This window comes from Rhinatrema bivittatum, chromosome 3, assembly GCF_901001135.1.
Source record: "Rhinatrema bivittatum chromosome 3, aRhiBiv1.1, whole genome shotgun sequence".
Lineage (NCBI taxonomy): Eukaryota > Metazoa > Chordata > Amphibia > Gymnophiona > Rhinatrematidae > Rhinatrema > Rhinatrema bivittatum.
This window is the reverse complement of record NC_042617.1, coordinates 187,095,596-187,117,170: the sequence shown is the minus strand read 5'-3', so window position 1 is coordinate 187,117,170 and position 21,575 is coordinate 187,095,596. Positions and strand designations below refer to the sequence as shown.

The 21,575-nt window shown below is 43.5% G+C and overlaps 1 protein-coding gene across 1 annotated transcript in view; it reads right to left on the bottom strand.

The window, feature by feature from the left end:
* Nucleotides 1-21,575, bottom strand: part of UTRN (utrophin) — a 1,458,479-nt gene that overhangs the window by 53,150 nt on the left and 1,383,754 nt on the right. Inside the window, exon 71 of the mRNA XM_029594027.1 lies at nucleotides 513-671. Coding sequence (XP_029449887.1) covers nucleotides 513-671 — 159 coding nt within the window. The remainder of the gene's footprint in view (nucleotides 1-512; nucleotides 672-21,575) is intronic.

Sequence of the window (21,575 nt, the reverse complement as noted above, 5' to 3'; positions counted from 1 at the left end):
TTGCATTTTTATGTTTTTAGCGTGTTACCGGCTAGGAGCAAAGGGAGGCAAAAAAGACTGCTATGGCTATCAGAACAAACAGACTTTTATGGTTTATTATAAATGTAATAAGCTAAAGCATAATATAAAGCAATTACATTATTGTTTCATCTGCTGGGGCTGGCACACAGACAATCCCAGTGTTTTTTTTATATTGTCTGTACTGATGATAGTAAATATCACCTATATTCTTTAGCTATGATCTTATATTGCTAAATTCAGAGGTGTGCAAAAAATATGCACACAGTAACCCTATGCAGTGCAGTGTGTAGCCAATATTCCCCAAACTAGGCCAAATATATATTATGCATAGTTTTTAATATATCAGCTTGATGAAAACTGAAACTAATACTCCACTTTTCATTAATTTTGTACTGTGGATTATTTTGTCAAAAGTGAGACACAAGGGTGAAAAAGTACATAAAATGGCATGAATGACACACAAATATTGGAACTGCAGCATAAAATCCAACCTTTGTTCTTCTTCCAAGTCAGCAATGATGCGCTCCAGCTCCCCTCGCTCTTCCCTTTCCACTGTTTTCAAGATCTGTGCCGGACTCTGGGGCTGGCTCATAGGTGAATCTCCTCCAAGAGTTTGACAGTACTGTTGGATAAGAGCATGCTCATCCTCCCTAAGGACACAAAATAAGCAAAGATGGTAACAGTGTATAAATATACTTTGTTCATTTTACCTACAACAGTGTATTCAGAAATTAACCAGTAACTTGCATTGATCGGGGTTACTGAGCCAGTTTGAAGGGGGCAAATGTTCAAAAATGGCACTGAGCAGCCAAAACATCTGATTATGTTTAGCTGACTATCTTTAGGTTAATTTTCCAGCTGCAGCCTAATCAGCTAGGCTGTGGCTGAAAATGGGTGTAAACATAACCAGTTATAATATAGCCAACTAATAGTTAAGCTCTGCAGAGAATATAAATGTCTAATTCTTTAAATTAGAGGGCAGATTCTTTGCACTTCACTTTGCGCAGTTTCCTGGTAATAAGGCAAGTAATAAAAGCTTATTTTAAAATAGTCGTGTGGAAGGACAAAGGTGAAAATTTTACTCTGTGCATCCAAGTGTTTGGAATTTTCACAGTTGGAAGTTGGCAACCCTAGCAAGTACCCAAACATTAAATAGATCAACATTCTTTTCTTTGTGAAAGACACAGTTTGGCTTCCTGATCTGCATAAATCAGAGTGTGCAAGAACCAAGAGGAGCTTTTGGCCAAAACCACGAGAGGAAACTTGCCATAGGATGGTAATTCTTAATCTGGTTGATCAGAGTGCAAAAACAAAAAGAAGCTGTTTTATGAACAGCAAACTCGTTTAGCTAGGAGACTAAATGAAGTGAAAAGCATTTCTTCTATGCCAAAAATTTGCTGTTATGCTTGTTATGTATTTGCCAGCCTTAAAAAGACAAGCTAAGAAACTCTTAAAAAAAAAATAATTCCTAAAATGTATTAAAAAATTACAGTCAATTTTGGTTGTGTGCACATGGTCAAGTACTGCAGTTTATGTATTCCCCAAATTTAGAAAGCCGGCTTTCCTTTCCTGCAGGGCTTCTCACGGGTAAAAATTGATACCGGTGCTTAATACTTTATTCTCTGAAGGCATATTACAGCTCTCATTTCTGCTGAGTTCTGAGCAGAAATCCTTCAAAATCTAGGGTTGTTTGCTTTGCAAATTCAATCTTTCTCTGAGTTGATAAGCTGTTTTTGTTCTAGCACTGCAGAGGGCCTTCAGCTAAAGATTTGTAAGTATACAGTTCTTCCTTCCCACATGAACTGCCTTGCTTCCTTTTCTTATATAGAGACCGATTCCTGACTGCTCTTTTAAGCAAAATACTCCCTGGTGCATTTTTCCTTGTTCTATAATTGGAGCAGACTGGGAGGGAACTGGGAACCTGCTGATTGTGTCGCCGCACATATTTTTTAAAAATTCCCTCCCCATTGCATGTGGGACAGGCCACTCTCGCCTGCACTTGCACACATGGACATTAAAATCCAGTGCGCAGGAATCGTATTTTATAACATGTGTGTGTGGTGACACGCGCATGTTATAAAATCGGCGCATCCATGTGCATGCGCGTTTCCGAAAATCGACCCCACAGATTCTTGGTGTAATGGAAACCAGGACTGGGATGTGATCGTTTTAGACTAGAATCTCTTCAGAAAAAAAAAAAAACAGAGTACAGAAAAGGGATGGGGAAGTATCAGTAATCTCTTCAGAAAAAAAAAAAAACAGAGTACAGAAAAGGGATGGGGAAGTATCAGGCACCCAATAGCAGCCACTGAAATAAAAGGAAAGCAAGGGGAAGTGTAATTACTGTGGGTCGCCCTGAAAAAATCTTTACAAAGATTCTATGTACATGGGAGTATTACACAGACCTCCAGCAGATGGGAAGAAGGAAAATTCAGACATGGTGAGAGGCATCACCAGGATGGCATGCAAATGGGAGGTCCTCTTTGTATGTGACTTCAATCTACCAGGTGCGGACTGCAGCCCTAGCTGCTGCAACATCAGCTAAGAGTGAAGAAGCCCTGGATACCTTATGATGGGTGTTTTTCAGACATCCAGTGGAAGAGGCCATTTGAAAGAAGTACCCTTATGGTACAGAAAATTTTAGAGTCTAGGGAGGGGCAAAAGGCTATATAATGTCAGCAGGCATCATTTTGAATTTTGGCAGTGCTGGGTAAGAGAAAGGACAAATCCCTCCTGCCTCAATTGATTGTCGGAAATCTTTGGATGGGTAAGCCAGAAACAAGGGTGTGTGTGTGTGTGTGTGTGTGTGTGTATAGGGACATTCTGGCCTACAGTAGACTGTGTTTTACCATTGGTAGTAACTCGTTGTTTACCTCCTGCAAAATCCTGACTTACGTAAATGAGTACATTGGGTATTTTAATATGAAGTTTTGCAAGCAAGAACACACAAAATTGGCTAATAATGCGCATTATTGGATGATTTTAATGGAAATTAACACATTGGCCTCATAATAATTATGCTAAGCTAGGCATACAGGTAGAAAATCATATGCATGCAACCAAATCAATTAACATTGAACAAAAGCAAATTGGTACCTGATTAATATGTGCTCATAAAAGAAATAAGCAAACATCTAAAAGGCATCACAGTGCAATGCTCTCTTTTTCCATTTAGAGATATGAAAAAGTATAATGGTAAAGCAGAGTTGCTTACCTCTAACAGGTGTTCTCCTAGGACAGCAGGATGTTAGCCCTCACACATGGGTGACATCATCAGATGGAGCCCGGTACGGAAAACATCTGTCAAGGTTTCTAGAATTTTGACTGCCACAAGAAACATGCCCAGCATGCCACTATCTATGCGGGATCCCCCTTCAGTCTCGTTACAGAGAATTACAAAAATAAAATAAACTTAAAACGAAACCCAACACCACAGGGTGGCAGGCGGGTTTCATGAGGACTAACATCTTGCTGTCCTAGGAGAACACCTGTTACAGGTAAGCAACTCTGTTTTCTCCTAGGACAAGCAGGATGGTAGTCCTCACACAGCTACAGGCTGTTTCTGAATGGAGCGGACCAACAGACACCAAACGGGTGCCAATGGGCACAACAACCTAGGTGCTGTTTTAACGGAGGAAGACAGCCTGAATCCGAAAAACAGGGCCCTAGGCGGAAGAGTTGGGTTTAGACCTGAAAAAGGTTATGGAGGACAGATTGGCTGAAGCTACTATCCTGGCAGCCATCTCTGTCCAGGCAATAGTGAGTGGCAAACATGTGGAGAGAACTCCTTGTCGCAGCTCTGCAGGTCTCCATCATGGGGACCACTCTCAAGTGGGCCACTGAAGTAGCCATGGCTCTGACGGAGTGAGCCTTAACATGGCCCCCAAGCTGCAGTCCTTCTTTTGAGTAGCAGAAAGAGATGCAGTCTGCCAGCCAGGTAGACAGGGTGTGCTTGGCCACAGGAAATCCCATTTAGTTCTTATCAAACGAAATGAAGAGTTGTGTGGACTGTCTATGGTCTGCCATCTTCTCAAGGTAGAATACTAAGGCCTTCTTACAATCCAAAGTATGCATGGTCCATACACCTGCGTGCGAATGAGGTCTGGGAAAAAAGTTGGGTAGGATGATAGACTGATTCAGTTGGAAGTCCGACACCACCTTAGGCAAGAACTGAGGCCAAGTATGGAAAACCACCCTATCGTGGAAGAACTTCATGCAAGGTGGGTATGTCACCAATGCTTGAAGTTTGCTGACCCAATGGGCTGAGGTGACCGCAACAAAGAATATGACCTTCCAGGTCAGATATTTCAGGTAGCACATGCACATAGGCTCAAAGGGCTCCTTCATGAGGCAAGCTAAGACCTCATTAAGGTCTAAAGACACAGGCAGTAGATGCAGAGGGGGCTTCAACTGAAGCAGACTATGCATGAAATGTCTAACCAAGGGTTGTTCTCAGACAGGCATACCATTCACCTCATGATGATAAGCCCCGATGGCGCTGAGATGCACTCTGACTGAGTTGGTTTTTAAACCAGCTTCCGACAGGTGCAACAGGTAGTCTAAGAGCTTTGGGGTGGAGCAGGTAAATGGGTCCAACCCATGCTGCTCATACCAGACAGCAAACCTCTTCCATTTCAGGCTATACGACTTTCTTGTTGAAGGCTTCCTGGAGGCAACCAGAATTTGAGATCCATCGTCAAACAATGCCAGGGGCTGCAATACTAGCCTTTCAACATCCAGGCCATTAGAGACAATGCCCTGAGGTTGGGATGGTGCAGCCTGCTCTGATCCTGTGTGATCTGGCACGGAGTTTCCTGAACCAATCACAAGCCCTGGGTACAGAGCCACTCCACATGGGCACGCCACCCCAGTGTGGATGCATTCGTGGTGAGAACAACATGGAAAGCGAGGGATTGGAACAGTCCCTTTGCACCAAATTGGCCAGGTTCTCCCACCAGGAAAAGGAGGTTGGCAGTGTGACACATAAATGTAAACTGAGGTTCTGGGAGGCTTGCCGCCACTGGGACCACAGGGTACACTGCGCCCTGCGCATGTCAAGGTGGGCAAATGGTGTGACATGGATGCAGATCTGCACCTAGACCCTGTACTCAAACCTTTAAAAAAAAAACTAAAAACCTGGCTGTTTAAACAAGCCTTTTCTCAGCCACAGCCCTTAGGAGGAAGCATATTCCTCCTCTCCCCCCCCCAGTATTTTCCCTCCTGCCCCCCTTCCTCACACCCCCTTTTTTTCCTCCTCCCCTCCGAATTGTAGATGACGCTGTTTAGCACCCTCTGCCACATAACCACTATATATATATATATTTATTTATTTATATATATTTCTTGTATATAATCCTCTGCATTTTTAACCTGGTGTATCAACCTTGTATATAACCCTTTTTTATTTTACAATCACTGTATAAATTCCTCTGTATAATGAAACCATCATACCCTTTCACCCTCTAGCCCTCTCTGGTACCCCTCTTATCTCTACCTATCTCTGTCTCCTTCCACCTCTTAGTTTAATTGCAACTTTGCTTTCTGCTTCTGTGTTAAGTAACCCGAGTTCTATGTAAACCGATGTGATATATTTTATGAACGTCGGTATAAAAAAATTTCAAATAAATAAATGGTCTGTGGCAGTCATATGACCCAGCACCCTGTATTGAAAATGTCTAGTGCCTACCAGGAAGTGGAGATATCTCTGGTGACAGCAGGAGATCTTGATGTATGTGAACGTGTCTTTGAGATTGAGGGAGCAAAGCCAGTTCCCCCTCTGCAAGAGAGGGATCAGAGTGATGAGGGAGACCATCTTGAACTTCTCTCATTTGAGAAAATGATTCAAAGCTAGAATGGGATGGAGGCCCCTGGACCTCTTGGGGATCAGGAAATATCAGGAGCAAAATCCCATTCCCTGCTGCCACAGAGAAACTGACTCGCCCGCCCTGGCCTATGTGAGGGCATAGAGCTCAGACAACAGTATTTCCTGATGGGAAGACTGACCCCAAGAGGGGCACAGAGGAGCATCCCCAGGCATACTCAGGAAATTTAAATGATACTCCCGATGAATGATGGCGAGGACCCACTGGTCCAAGGTAATCGCTAGCCAGTGATCCAGAAAGAACCACAGATGGCCACCATGCCCTCAGCACCGGAGGGTCTGGTGCTGAAGGCATGGTGATTGGACTTGCATTCCCTCGTTCCCAGTCAAAACCCCATAGCAGTGCTCAGTTGAGGTGCTGGCTGAGGTCTAGTGGCCTGCGGCTGCTTGAAGCAGCCTCTAGAGGACATGCTGAGAATGACCGAGGGAACCCGGAGGGTAATATTTCCTCTGGCGGTGAAAGGACCTACAAAAGCCACTTGCCTTGCCGACCTTCTGGCAGAGGAAGGGGGTCCGAGGTACTAGCTGAAAGATGCTGGAGGGTCTCATGATGATCCTTTAGCTGAGCCACAGTATCCCGGACTTTATCCCCAAAATGTTTATCCCCTGTACAGGGGAGGTCCTCCAGCTTCTCCTGGAACTCCAGCCGGAGATCTAAAGCTCAGAGTCAGGCCATCCTGCGGACTCCAATGCCCGCTGCAGCCATGTGAGCTGACGTCTTGAAAATGTCGTACATTGAACATACCTCGTGCTTACCACACTTGAAGCCTTGCTGGACCAGCACCAGGAATGCATCCTGCTGCTGTTGAGGGAGACATTCCACCAACTCCTGAACCTGCTTCCAGAGGTTCTGAGAATGTTGGGTCATATACAACTGGTAGGAGGCGATATGGGCTATTAACATTCCTCCCTGGAACACCTTCCTACCTAGTGTGTCCCATTCCCTAAGTTCCCTACCCAGAGATGCGGAAGCATGGGTCTGGGACTGTCTGGCTTTTTTGAGTGTGGACTCCACTATCACTGACTGGTGGGGGAGGTGACACCGCTCAAAACTCACAGACTTCTGTATAAGGTAGACAGCATCAACCTTCCTGTTTACCAGAGACACAGACACAGGATGTTCCTAGATGCACAGAAGCAGCTCCTTGAAGATCTTGTGCATGGGAACAGCTACCACCTCTTCCGGCGCATCAACCAACTGGATCACCTCCAGCATGTGGTGTCTGGCAAACTCTTCCATCAGGAGCTGGAAGGAAATAAACTCCGCCATAGTGCGGACAACACCGGCAAAGGTTAAGTCCTCTGGTGGAGACTGGTGCCACTCCTCTGGGAGGGATGGTTCCGAGAGGGCATCGGAGGAGACATCGGAGGAGGATTCAGAGGTATCATCCCTCCATGGGTCGTATGGAACCTCCTCCTCACTGAAATCCCTAGGCGAGGTCAGTGGGGTACCTGTGCTCACTACCCTTGGCCTGTGTCCCAGAGGCACCGAGGGCATCAACGTACCAACAGCATCGACGGTATCGAGGCTCCTGAATTACCTGGAACTGGAGCCAGGAGTGGCAGCTGAGGTGCCAGAGGCCCTGATGGTCCTGGAAGCGCTGAGCCTTCCTCCTTGGAGGAAGCGGTGGTGGGTATTGTCCCAGGAGGAGGCGGCAACGATGGCCGCTGAGGAACCAAAGAAACTCCGGGCACTGGTTGTGTAGGGAAGTTGCCCAACAAGACATCGAGGCGCTCCAGCAGCGGTGCTAGGATTGAGGGAGTAGGCTCTGTCATCGGCAGTGGCACCAATGGGGCTGCAGCTCGATAGCCCTGATGGCATGGCACACCGCCAACTAAGCCCTGTGATCCAGCTCCTCCTCAAAGGTTGCCATTGGTAAAGAAGGTGGAGGAGGAGCAGGCTCCACCAAATCACCCTTGAAATGAGGGGCATCAGTGCCCGGCAACAACATGGGCATCGGTGGGGAGTGCCTCGGACTCACAGGCTCAATCGAGAGCGAAGCCTTGTCTCCTCGGGGCCACTTTGGGGCAACACATCCGATGCTGGTGCCTTCGCGGAGCTGGTGCTATGCGCCGATGGCACTGGTGATGGTGTTTTCTCAATCTCCCATGGTGCTTGGCCCGGTCTTTCCCCAGTACTGAGGAGGGCGATGAATCTGATGTCCTGGAACATGATGACACCAACAGCGGTTGATCTCCAGCTCCCCTCTCCGGAGGAGGACCCGGAGTGGGGGTGAACACCGATGGCTCGATGTCCATGGGCTTCCCCCAACCCCGTGGCGTTGATCCGCCGGACTCGGCGTGAATGGCCCCGATTTTCTGGAGCCAAAACGTTTTTCCATTTTATCCAAACGTACCTGATGATCTTTGGGTTCATCTGGTTGCAGAACCATCAACCCCAGACATCATGCGATGCCCCTAGGCAAAGAATACAAACTGTGCGGATCAGTCGAAGACATGGTCCACGGGCACTAGAGGCATCGATGAAAACCGGTGGAAGCCATGCTTCGGGCCGGCAAGCAGTTGGTGCAGGGCGGACACAGACTCCAAAAAACTCTCGGAACTGACTTACTGTGTTGCCCTACTGACTAGAGGGACTGGAGAAGAGGGACCCCAGTGGGGAAATGAGGTGAAAAAACTGCAAAATCTAGGAGAAACTTTGAAAAAACAGAGCAGAGCTCCACAACCATGAGGCTACAGCACCACAGAAAGAAAGAGACTGAAGGGGGACCCCGCGTGGCTGCGCGGATAGTGGCATGCTTGGCATGCTCAGTGTGCCAGTCAGAGTTCTAGAAACTTTGACAGAATTTTTCCATGCCAGGCTCCATCTGATGATCTCACCCATGTGTATATTACACGCGTAACCCTTTTAAACCCGTCCTGCGCGCGCCGAGCCTATTTTGCATAGGCCCGGTGACGTGCGCAAGCCCCGGGACGTGCATATGTCCCAGGGCTTGATAAAAGGGGTGGGGGCAGGGGCTGGGCAGGGGCGTGACCAGAGGCCTCTGCTAGGCTGCTGAGCTGGGGTATCGCGCGCTGGCACGCGTAACTTCTGCAACAAAGGTAAGGGTTTTATTTATTTTCGGGCTGGGGGATGATTAGGTAGGGGAAGGTGGGGGGCTGAAGGAAAGTTCTCTCCGAGGCCGCTCCGATTTTGGACCGGCCTCGGAGGGAATGGAGAAAGCCATTGGGGCTCCCCTAGGGCTCAGCGTGTGCAAGGTACACTAGTGTGCACCCCTTCGCGCGCCGTCCCCAGATTTTATAACATGCGCGTGTAGATTTAAAAATCCGGCCCTAAGAGTTTCTACTTCTGCAAAAAAAAAAAAAAAAGTGCAGATTTTAATGTTTGCTGATTTTATTCACCATAGAATTTAATAGAATTTTTAAAAATAAAATCCTGAAACATGGGCAATGACCACTTTTGGAGCCGCTTCCCTTTAAATTTCTTTTAATAGCAAAAGGTGTTCCAAAGCTTGAATTTTGCCAGTTTTCATATTATTGTACTAAAAAGCTCTAGTGAATATTCTTATTAATATGTAAAATTTAACAACCATCCCACATCCTCTTAGGCCCTAGAGGAGGGCAGAGTAAGTCATATAATCTTCCCACACAGCACAAGAGAAGGAAATTCAGAGTCTTAAGTCTGATCCATGGAAGTTTAAATTCAACCATTTATTTGTGTTATGTTTACATTTTTCTTCCATTTTGTCCCATCAGAGTCCTGTAATTGCACAGTTTACAAGACTGATACGCCACAAAATTTATTAATGTGGGCAAAAATGAAGTGTAACTAGTTATTCACTTTAATATTTTTTTAAAACTATTTCTCCAAGACTATCTCCAGATATCCATTTGAATAATCCTTACTTTCTTACAGGCACTCATTGGGGCAATTTTCAAACCCTTGCAGGCAGGTTGAAAGGCTGTGGGTATTTTTCCCACTGGGTTTTGCACCAGTCCTCAAAGGGAAAGCAGAAATGTAATCTTCATTTGAAAATTGCCCAAAGAAAAAGTACCTGCAGAGATTTTTACCTGCTTTTTCAGCAAAAAAAATGCCATGCATACTTTGGAAAATGCATAACTACATGTGTTGTTGCCACCCCTGGCCAAACCCCACCCTAGAAATGCCTTTACAATAATACAGATATGCCAGCTTTGGAATGTGTGCACGTTTACTAGTGTACAGGGAGGGCAATTAAAAAAAACAAAACCCTTTTACCAGGTAAATAGCTATTTACATGAATAAATGGTTTTTTAAATTTGTCTTCCCTATATGCAATAAACATGATCATAAGGCCTATTACAGCGTTCAAAGACATTGCTAGACCTATTCCGTTGTCAACAGTGGGACACCAGCAGACTATTAAAAGGCCCAAACTCCAATAACTGCCAGCACAGTGTGCTTTATGTGCCAGAAATGTACAAGTTAGGCTGTTTGGACTGTTCTGACATGAAAAGCAGCCTAGAAGCCTGACACACTGCCAAGTATTAGCGTCTAACTCAGGCACTAAATGCTCATCAAATAACCCATGGGTCATGTTAAATGTATTGCAGGGACATTTCTCCCCACAATGCTATTAATTTATTTTAATAGCGTCCAGGTGCTGGAACAGCACATCCATTATTCACATATTTAAATCCCAACTAACCACTTACGGTTTGATGAAATTAATGGGTATTGCGAAGCCCTTTTCAATCACACCCAAAATGTATATACCTTGAACTTACACAATTTCCTTACCAGTTGAGAACAAACATGCATGTCAAGTCACAATTAGTCCTATGAAATGAATTTATTATTTTTGTGCACTGATTTAATACTTGAGATGACAAGCACAGCTTTTGCAGCACGCCCATGATGCATCCTTCAAATCCTGAGATTTCTCTTGACCAGGATGCGGCATGCAGAACAAAAGTCCTAGACCAAAGTCATGGGGGGAGTCAGAGGCCTTGCAGTACTGCAAGCATTATCATGGTCCATGGTGGATGGTGTAAAATAAGACAACTGCGCCTTATGGATAGCATTGTGCTTTATTTACTGTACAGAAAACTCCAAGGTCACCTTCTGTCCTCTAACGGAATAAGAACAGCAAAGTGAAACAGAATGGCATTATAAAGCCACTCATGAATGGTCAAAGGACATGAGTGCATACAACCACATATTACACCAGTTTCTTCTTCTACATATGTCTGTAAAATTTTGAAATGATTATAATCTATGCACAAGAGGCATTCCAAAAAGAGAATGTCTCTAACACAGATAAAGTATATCTTGACACAATGAAGGATAGTATTTATAGATGACATACAGTGAAACAGACCCTCAGCTGTTAAATGCAGAGATGGGAAAACATCCCTGCTTGGGAAGTGAATAAAGTTAACTTGCATTCTTGTAACAGGTATTCTCTGAAGCCAGTGAATCATCAGTCGCACATGTGGGTGATCTGTTGGCCACTTAGCACAGATGTTTTGTAGTATTTTTCAGGAATATCTTAAAAACACATCTCTAAGCAAGCACAGTAGTTCCTGCAAGCTCAGTGTTTCTCAGTTCCATAATTAAGATAATAAACCCAACTCCATAGGGGAAGAAAGGAAGGTATGTGTGACTGGTGATTCACTGACCAGAAAATACCTGCTACAGATACTTTCTCTTAAATCAAGTGATTCAACCATTGCCTACCGTGGGACTCTCTAGGTAAGGGTTGTCTTCCAATAAAATGTGTGTGGGGGGGGGGGGGGGAAGTGGGGGCAATTTGTTAAAACAAAAATCAATTCCACCAACATTCCATTGTTCTCATTTTTAAGGACTATAACCTTAAATCATTATAATGGACCCTAGGGGGCAGGAGTTGGGTTCTAACCCTTTTAAAAAGAATTTGAATAGTTAATTGTCCAAACTGCTGTCACACCAGAAGTTAGTATGCAGGCAGTAATGGGGCATGAGTGGGTGGCCTGACATCCATATCACAGCCCTGTAAAAGATTTTAAAGAGGTGCCATATATAACCCACTGTAGTATCCTAAGAATTCCAAGTTCTGCACTTATCTTGTCATGGTAATCTGAAGTTTTCCAAAGATATCTTACTAAGATTTTTCTCTTCTCCTAGTTTGTCAATATTAAGTGTTTCTTTTAGCCCAAAATACTTCAAACAAAATGAAGTTAGTTGACACTTGCTGATCTATACTTGTCACCTATGGAGTCACTGCCTCTGCTATGCTCCTCGTAATTCCTTCTTGAAGACTGCAAAGTCAAATAGGCAATGAGACACAGCAGGTTTACTGACTTTCTTCGAGGTCCTTAGGGAGCTGCTGCAAGCATGAAACTGTGCCTCCAGAAATTGGCAAGCACTCTAGTTTGGAGACAGAAATATCCTCTAAGCACTACACAGCTATTAGAGTCATGGACCCTTGTGTTGAAGCAAGGTTGATGCCACCTACTGGGAAGGCCCAGTAGGTCCTCACTGCCAACTGGCGGAAGATGATGCAGAGACTTAGCTGAAGCTTTTCCCCTTTTCCTGCAGATTGAGCCTTTGAGTTCCGTGGGCCGGCAGGTCTTAGGTGAGTCGAGGTTCCACAGTCAGGCTGTGGTTGAGGCAGGCTGCAGGCAAGGAGAGTCAGGTCACAGGCTATGGTTAAGGCAGGCAACAGACAAGGAGAGTTGGGAAACAGGCTATGGTCAATTCCGGAGGACAGTCCAAGGTGGCAAGGCGAGGTTGTACAGGGCTGAAGATGAAGAGGCAAGGCAAAGCTGGACAAGGCTGAAGACAAAGAGGCAAGGCAAGGCAGGACAAAAAGATCTGAAGCAGCAACACATGCAACCTGGAGGTAGTTGATCCATGGCTGAGTACCAGAGAGAATGTCGGGGAAGCCCTTTTATAAAGCGAAGAATTGCGACATCATCCAAGGGTACTGTGGGCCCTTTATGAGAGCTGACTTTGGGTATGCATGCGCTTAGGACGAGGTCTGGAGGTGGCGGTCCTGATGGCATCCTGTCGTTCCGCAGCATCCCACTCAGTGAGGCCTGCTGATATTGGGATGAGTGAGCTGGCTGGCGAGAGCAGCCTGTGAGCCGGCAAACATAATAGCTATGTTAGGGGTCAGAAGGCAGCTTTCAGAATGCTCTCAAAAGGTATACATTAGGGATGTGTGCAATAAAGATTTCAGTTTGGTTTATTTGTTTTATATTTGGGATGTTATTTTCCTGATTTTTTTTTTCAGAGGATTTTTTTTTTTCATTTTAATTCATTTCATGCAGTATTTGCAAATAGTGGGGAAGATTTTAAAACCTGCGCACGGGTGCAGATTTGTTCACGCAACCTGGCGTGAACAAATCTACACCCGATTTTATAACACGTGCACGCTGCTGCGCACATGTTATAAAATCCAGGGTCAGCGCGCGCAAGGGGGTGCACAGTTGTGCAACTTGTGCACGCCGAGCTGCGCAGACTGCCTCCGTTCCCTCTGAGGCCACTCCGAAATCTAAGAAATCGAAGCGGCCTCGGAGGGAACTTTTCAACTGCTCCCCCCCACCTTCCCCTCCCTCCCCCTATCTAACCCACCCCCCCAACCCTAACTAAATCCCCCTGCCTACCTTTGTTTCAAAAGTTACGCCTGCCCAAGGCAGGAGTAACTTGCGCGCGCTGGCGGGAACTTTTCAACTGCTCCCCCCCACCTTCCCCTCCCTCCCCCTATCTAACCCACCCCCCCAACCCTAACTAAATCCCCCTGCCTACCTTTGTTTCAAAAGTTACGCCTGCCCAAGGCAGGAGTAACTTGCGCGCGCTGGCGGGCTGCCGGCGCGCGAACCTCCGGCACGACTGTAGTGTAGGATGACTCGGGAACGCCCCCGAACCACCACAGCCCTGGCCCCGGCCTGCCCATTTCTGAAAGCCCTGGGACATACGTGCATCCCGGGCTTGCGTGCGCCACCGAGCCTATGCAAGATAGGCTCGGCGCGCGCAGGGGCAGCTTTTCGGGGGTTACGCGTGTATTTTATGGGCGTAACCCTTTGAAAATCTACCCATATCAATTCATTTCTACCCTGAAATGAATTGATATGAACATTTTTAGTAAATTTAGTGAAACTGACCATTCAGTTCGTTTGATTCAGAAAAAAACCAAAATGGCCTTTTTTGGTTTGGATATGCTATTAATTTTAAATGAATGTAAATCCGTAGTGTACAATGAAAGGGATTGGCATGAATGATGATTCTTCTTCAGCCTTCAGCACTATTTCTTATTTATTTCATGCCTAAGTGCTCAAAATCTTAAGTTCAATGTAAGATGGGAGATTGAGATCTGTTGACCTTTTGGCTTATTCTTAGGCTTCCACATCTCATCTCCAGCAGGCAGGGTGGTACCATGGTTATCCTGTTTCAGTTTTACCTTTAGCATTCAGTAGACATGGACTTCTTATGGTTCTAGTGGTTCTTGACAGTCATTGGTAATATCCTTAAGCAGATGCTATTTTTTTTTTTTTTAATATTTATAACCACATCATCACCATTTCTGGGTGGGTAACAAAAGCACATACACATTAAAAAGCGACATATAGACAAGCTCAACAGACAAAATAAAACACACAACTCTGCCCTACTCAACAACAATATGTGGCAAAACAGAATCATAATAAGTCCTCAGATACCTTTTTCTAAAAATCAAATTATATCCTCAAAGATCTGTTAAAAAAAGGTTTTTAACAATTCACAGAACTGAGTAATACAGGCCTTGACCCGTAATTCAACTGGCAATTTATTCCATATATCAGGGTCAGCTATACAAAACAGTCTCTATCTGGATTCAACTAAATGACCTTGTCGCACAGAGGGAACAATCAAAAGATTTTGAGAAGATCATCTCAACAATCAGACTGTTCGTAAAGCTTCAATAAAGAATTTAAACAGTATTGTGCAAGGCCATGGATGGTCTTATAGATAAGCAAAACTATCTTAAATTTAATTTGCCAAGTGAATGGAAGCCAATGCAGCTTGAACAACACTAGAGTAATATGGTTGAAATTCCGACTACCAGAGACAATTTAGGTTGCTACATTCTAGATTACCTGCAGGACCTTTAAGGTTACATGGGGAAGACCAATAAGTAAGGCTGTCATGGATGTGAATCCTTTGGCTATAGCATGGTTGATGCAGCCTAGCAGGTGGACTCACTAGACCCACGCTGACAGCAGGGTGGACATGCTGTCACAAGGACTAGGTTAGGGTTTCACCTATACCAGCCCTTTGGCTTCCAGGGGCCAGCAGGGATTAGGCGAGGGTCCTTAAAGAGCAGTCAGGCGAAGCTGAGTAGCAAGCCAAGGTCAGGGCAGGCAGCAACCAAGTGGTATCGAGGTTCAGGCAGAGATCAGGCAGCTTTGAGGTCTAGGCAGAGACTGGAACAAATGGAGAACAGGCGGAGGTCAGGGAAGGTGACAATCTAGAAACATTGTCAGAGTCCAAGGCCAGGGTCAGAACCAAAAGACAGGCAGAGACAGATGGGCAAGACAAAGATGGAGTACTGGGGACCAAGATACGGCTTGATCAAAAAAGGGCATGGCAGGGCAAGTCATGAAGAAGCAAGGCAAGGTGGGGAAACAACAGGAAAGGCAAGCACAGAGGCAGCAATTAACAACATGCACTGCAAGAGCAGGACCACCTGTTGCTGAAGCATCTGCTATAGGGCGACTTAAATACCTAGCCACGTGATTTCATCACTAGGTGCTGGCAGTGGAGGTTCTTGCCGCAGGGCTTTTAAGAGGTGGCATGCCTAGGGAGACCCAGGGAGGAGCGGCATGGCGGCGACCTGGGATGTGGGAAGTGCAGCCGGTTGCAGGGCCAACCTGCGACCAGCCAAAATGTCAGAAAAGCATTACAATAATCAAGTGTTGATATCATTTAAGAGATTTTGTCCAACTTTGATTTAAGACTACAAGAGACTACAAGAGAAAAGGCTTCAGCTGCCGCAACATCCACAGCTGATAGAAAGCAGAACTACATTCCTGAGTTAAGGATGCAGAGAAAGTCATGTATCCACCACAAAAACTAGATTACAAATTTGCTTTGAAATAGGAATCTCAGTGCCTTCAAAGCCAAATATTGCAGTGTTATCTGCTTATGGAAATCTCTATAAGAAAACCAGGTTGGGGTTTTTTTTTATTACCGGTATTTAGCATCAGCCTATTCTCCAATAGCCAGCTTCTGACAGCTTTAAGACATTTGGATATCCTTGCAATAGCATCCACAAAAGAGGACAGAGTTGAAAATTAAAACTAGATATCTTTAGCAAATATCTGGTAACCAACATCTAAATCTGAGAACAACTGACAAAGGGAAAGATATAAATGTTAAAAAGTAATGCAGATAATGCTAACCCTGTGGCGCCCCAATTTCCAGTTTAAAAAGAGATGACCAAGACCCTCCAAACAATACACTTTGAAACCTATTAAACAAGAAGGACTTGAACTAACTCAAGACTTTAGAGGATAGTCTCACTCCTTCTAATTTGTTCAGTAAAATGGAACAATCCACCATATTGAACGTGGCAGAAATTTTAAGTAAAATTTTAAAAAAAAATTGTTCCATTATCAACACTGCACAATAGATGTCAAAGTTAGACAGCAATGATGTTTCAGTACTACTCTAACACCAGACTGAAAATTACCTAGAAAATTCTGATCTTTAATATAAGTATTGAGTTGTTTCAACACTGCCTTTTCAAACACTTTAGCTAAGAAAGTCAGTGAAGAAATAGGTTGATAATTGGCAAGCTCCACAAGATCCAGATTATTTTTCTGCAATATTGGCTGCACAGAGGCTATTTTTAATAAATAAGGTACATGACCTTCAAATCATTGATGCATTTACAAAACCTGCTAAAAAGGCACCCAGATCATCCTTCAAAACTTTTATCAGCTCATTAGAGCACTAATTCAATGGGCAAAAAGAATTATATAAGTTACCCACAATCTTCACCACCTCATACACTGACACTTCAAAATGTTCCCAATTACACTCCTTAGACAAACAACAATCTGTAAAACACACTGGACAATCCTTAAAACTCTTCACCAGTAAGCGCATTTTTTCATCAAAAAATTCAGCGAAGGCTAATAATACTATGTGCTATGCACCCTTCGCTTGACAGGAGCTACTACATAAAATCGATCCCAAGAGTGTTTGGTAGCAGCTTGAATAGGCTTTTTCTTTTATCAGCCATATCCCTATATTCAGTAACCAAATTCTGCTACAGCTCCAAGTTTAAAGGAGTCTTACCCCTGTGCCATTTACATCCACTATGATGCAAAAGTGTACCAAGGAACATATTTTCTAAAGACAGCTTATTTCTTAAGAGAGGCTATATCATCCAACACAATCTGCAGTAATTCAGTCCATTTGTTGACTGTTCAAGATTTTCAATGTTAGCAAGTCTAAGTAATTAAGAAGCCCAAAGTCCTCAGGGTCTATTCGGCCATGTTTAAACTACATTATTCCAGAGACAGTAGAGTTACAAAACGTATCACTAACCTGGACATTAAACTGAATACTTCAGTACAGGAATAATCAACATACTGCTAATCAAGCCAATATTTCCTCAAAAACACTAAATCAAAGGTTTGTCCAAGCTTACGGGTGAGCTGGTGGATTAATTGAATCTAACCCAAGGCTAACATAATATTTAAACCAAGTCACAGTAGGTAAGAAATCAGCATGTAAATTACAATGGGATGTATTAGGATTCTCTATCCCAGATAATTACAGTGGTTCTTATGATGATCTCTTCTGCCTACATTCCAAGCAAAATTTGAAACTGTTGGCATTCTTTCCAGACATTGTATAAAAAATTGATGAACCAAATCAAAGCAAGTCATTTTGACAGAGAAGATGATGACCTGAGTAAAACAAAAAACACAACCGGAAGGGCCTGGCAGGAGCTGTGGCCCGAAGCAGATTCACAGACTGTCAAAAAAAAGACACAAAACGTGAAGAAACCTAACAAGATGGGCTAAGGGGCAAATAAACACTGAGGCACACTGATTCTGAAGGAAACTACTAAAAAAGCAAATTACTCCTTCAAGACAGTTGACGTAGAGAACCAATGATACTGAAAATGTATCTGTTTACCTTGCAAAAAAAAAACCCCCAAAACCCAAACTGAGGCACACCGAATGATGTGATACGCAGGAATTGCTGCTTATGCCCAAAGGTGTCTTTTCAATAAATTCTTGGAAAATTCTGGAATATATTCAGTATGGAATGGTGGCAATATTCACCCAGGTGTGTGATGGTTTAGCCACTTAACTTCAATGAAGATTCCAGTCCTAGATAGTAGTAGTGTGATTGTATCAGGCTTTCAACAAGGTTGGGGAAAACATTGACTATGGCTAAAACACAATCATCAAAGAGCAAGGGGAAACTAGATGTTTTAGACAACAATCTAATTTTGGTGCCCATGTGGATAATTCAAAACTTGGTAGTAAAGCATGGAAGAGATTTGGGCATTGGATTAACTACTGGGCTTGTGAAAATCACAGAGTAAGGCATCAAGAAGTGAAATGGCCTCTCAGTGGAATTGGTAGAGGCCAGTACAGTAGCAAAATGTGTACATACTTGAAACAGATACGGAAGGCAGTAGTAGAAAAAGGAATAAGAAGTTGCATAAAAGACATGGTAAGGGGGGTTGGGGGTTGTAGGGGGTGGGGTGAATATAGGAACGCATATGCTCATAAGGATGTGCATTCATTGCTCCATTCTGCCACCATTTACTAGGTTACTAGTTTGCTCATGTTCATCATTTTGTTGAGGGTTGTATATTAGTTCACTGACTTATTAATCTACTGTAAATGCTTCAATAACAGTAATAAAAAAGATTTTTCCATCATATATGGGGAACACATTTTTCAAAGCAATCTGTGTAAAAACAAATTAACACAAGCATTGCTTATGCAAAACGGCCCCATACATGCATATGTGGACTGCGCGTGAGCAATGCAATTTTTAAGAAGCCAGAAAGTTGAGTAAGAGAGAGAGACACACACACACACACACAATATGACACTCTATATATCTCCCACTGTAAGAGGGGCACTTTCAACTCAAGGAAGGTTTAGGGGAGAGCGGTATTACATTGGTCTGCTTAGGGTGCAAGGATCTGTAGCCCCTTGTTACTCTGCATCCCCTCCCCAAACCCACCCTGAGTTGAAAGTGCCCCTCTGGTCACTTTTGTGAGCACGTTATTAAAATGTGCACGTAAAATGCCCCTTTCTCTGGTCACTTGTATGACTATCTCTCTCTCTCTGGTCACTTGTGTGAGAATGTTATTAAAATATGCACGTAAAGGCTGCACACATGTGGGAGGGATATTTTAAATGATAAGCCGATTTGGGCGCACGTGTGCTCCTTTTAAAATTTACCTGTTAGACTTTCCTATCTGACAATTGTCCTCCTCTAGAAAGCTAGAAGTATGTTCAGGTTTCCATAGCACATGCACTTTTGGCCAGATTGTGAGGAGGCATTCCTGGTAAGAAAATAGTGCATATTCATGACATTTTCAATAAAGCGCACACTATTTTACTCCTTTCTGTCAACTGCAGAAAACAGCAGGTGCAAAGTACACTGTTGGTTTTAGTGTGCATGCTCTATGCTTTTTTTTCAAGTTGATTGCAAGGTGCATATGCTAAAAATTCACACATCATTGACAAGATGGCACTATTACATGATTTAATGGTGGGAATCAGTTACTCCGTTTTGTACTGTCAGGAGAGTGACAGGCTCCCAGGTCCTTTTATTCTTGGTGCAGCACTCACATCCCAGATAAGCTGTTTTTTTTTCCCTTCAAATATTGCTATGGCTAAAAATTTGGAGCTTGTTTCTTTAAATAATTCTTTCAAAAGAAAGACATTTTTTCTTTATCTCAGATGTTTACAGTCTGATTATTTTTCTCCAAGAAACTCATTTGGACTATAAAGAGACATTCAAACTTCTATTATGGGGTTTTAGATCATCGCATTTTCCCCTGCAATTGGGAAGAAAAATGGAGTTGTGATACTTTCTGAGAAATCCCTGGGTGATTAAAATACTTTCATAAGAATCAGACAATGCCTAGAGATGGGTTAAAGTTTTAACAGAGCTGGATGGGTTCAAACTGATGTTGAATTTACATGCATCTACTGCAGATGGCCTTGAATTTTTTTTAAATTTGGTTTCAGCTCTTGTTGAACAAGGGGGAATCTAAAATCTGGATAAAGAAAACTAAATCATGGACAGTTTTATATTCTATGATTGATGAACTTGGCTTGGCGGACCCCTGGTGTTTATAAAACCCTTCAGACTGTGAATTTACTTTCTCTCTCCCCCTCATCATTCATATTCTAGAACAGATTGTTTTCTTTTCTTTCTTATTACCTCAAATACTTGCCATTAATATAGAGAACATTCTGATTATTGCTCTGGGAATAAACATAACAATATTGTGGGTGTATAGCTTCTCCATGTTGAAGAGAATACTTGATAAGTTTCTCTTTTATAAAAAATCAGATCATCTTAGGCTGTGGCTCTGTTTCCCTTCTCAGGGGCAGCATATCATCATGGCTGTCCCCTGAGTTTTCTGTTTAAGCCTTATGCTCTCCATGGAGTTTCTTTTCACTCTCCCTGTCCCTTTTGTAATGTTTATGCCGCTTTATTTAAGTTTCTGAGTGCCCAATAACTAGGGATTCAGGTATTTCTGTTTTCTGTCTAACATCAATGGGAGAGGTTATTTTCACTGAGAAGGAACCTGTAGACCATCAGTCTCCAGAGAAGGGATGACTTTCAGCCATCCAGAAATGAAGAAGGAAAGAGGGGAGAGAAAGGAGTTGGGATGGACTCTTAAAGGGGCCTAAGAACATCTACTGGAAATTGGGAGGAGAATAATTGATGCCATTCAGCTACTGTGAAGTCAACTAAGGAGTTCAAAGGAGAACATTGCATGGAGAAGTAGGAAATAAATGACTAACTTGAAGAACATCTTTAATATTTCACCTACACTGGAAGGGAAGTATAAAGCTTACCTTAAACTAGAGACTGAATCAATTAGCTTTACCGTCTGAACCTTAAACAAGACTTTCTGAAGTCACAAATTTATTAAAGACCTTAAATGTACATCTTGACATCAAAGTACTGCTATAAAGATCATGTCATCATCTGTTTTATTTACCAGTAAAATTAATATAGGAAAACAAAGCCACCTTTCACTGTGCTTTTCATTGCAAAGTGACTTTAGCACTTATCAGTGCAGTGTACATGAACTGAGAATTAAGAGCCTTGAAAGTTACCTTCCCCCTGCTCATGAACTCCAGAAGCTTAAGACACGTTAACATTATGAAACGTTTACTATCTGAAACTGTGATTTGAGATATGTCCGCTGGTATCATTATCCAGGTACAACCAGCCCAGGGGGTTATATATTTTTCTTGGGAGGATTCCCAAAATTGCAACCGCCCTGGAGATTTAACTCTGGGTTTCTGGTTAATGAAGATTTCTTACAACTTATCAAAGATTCATGTGAGGATTATTTTACCTGCAATGCAGCCGATGTTTCTCCTACTGTATGCTGGTGAGATGCTTTTAAAGCTATAATTAGAGGCATTCAGGGCGATACAGTAAAAGGCGTTGAACTGAGCGCACTGATTTACCTGTGGGTGG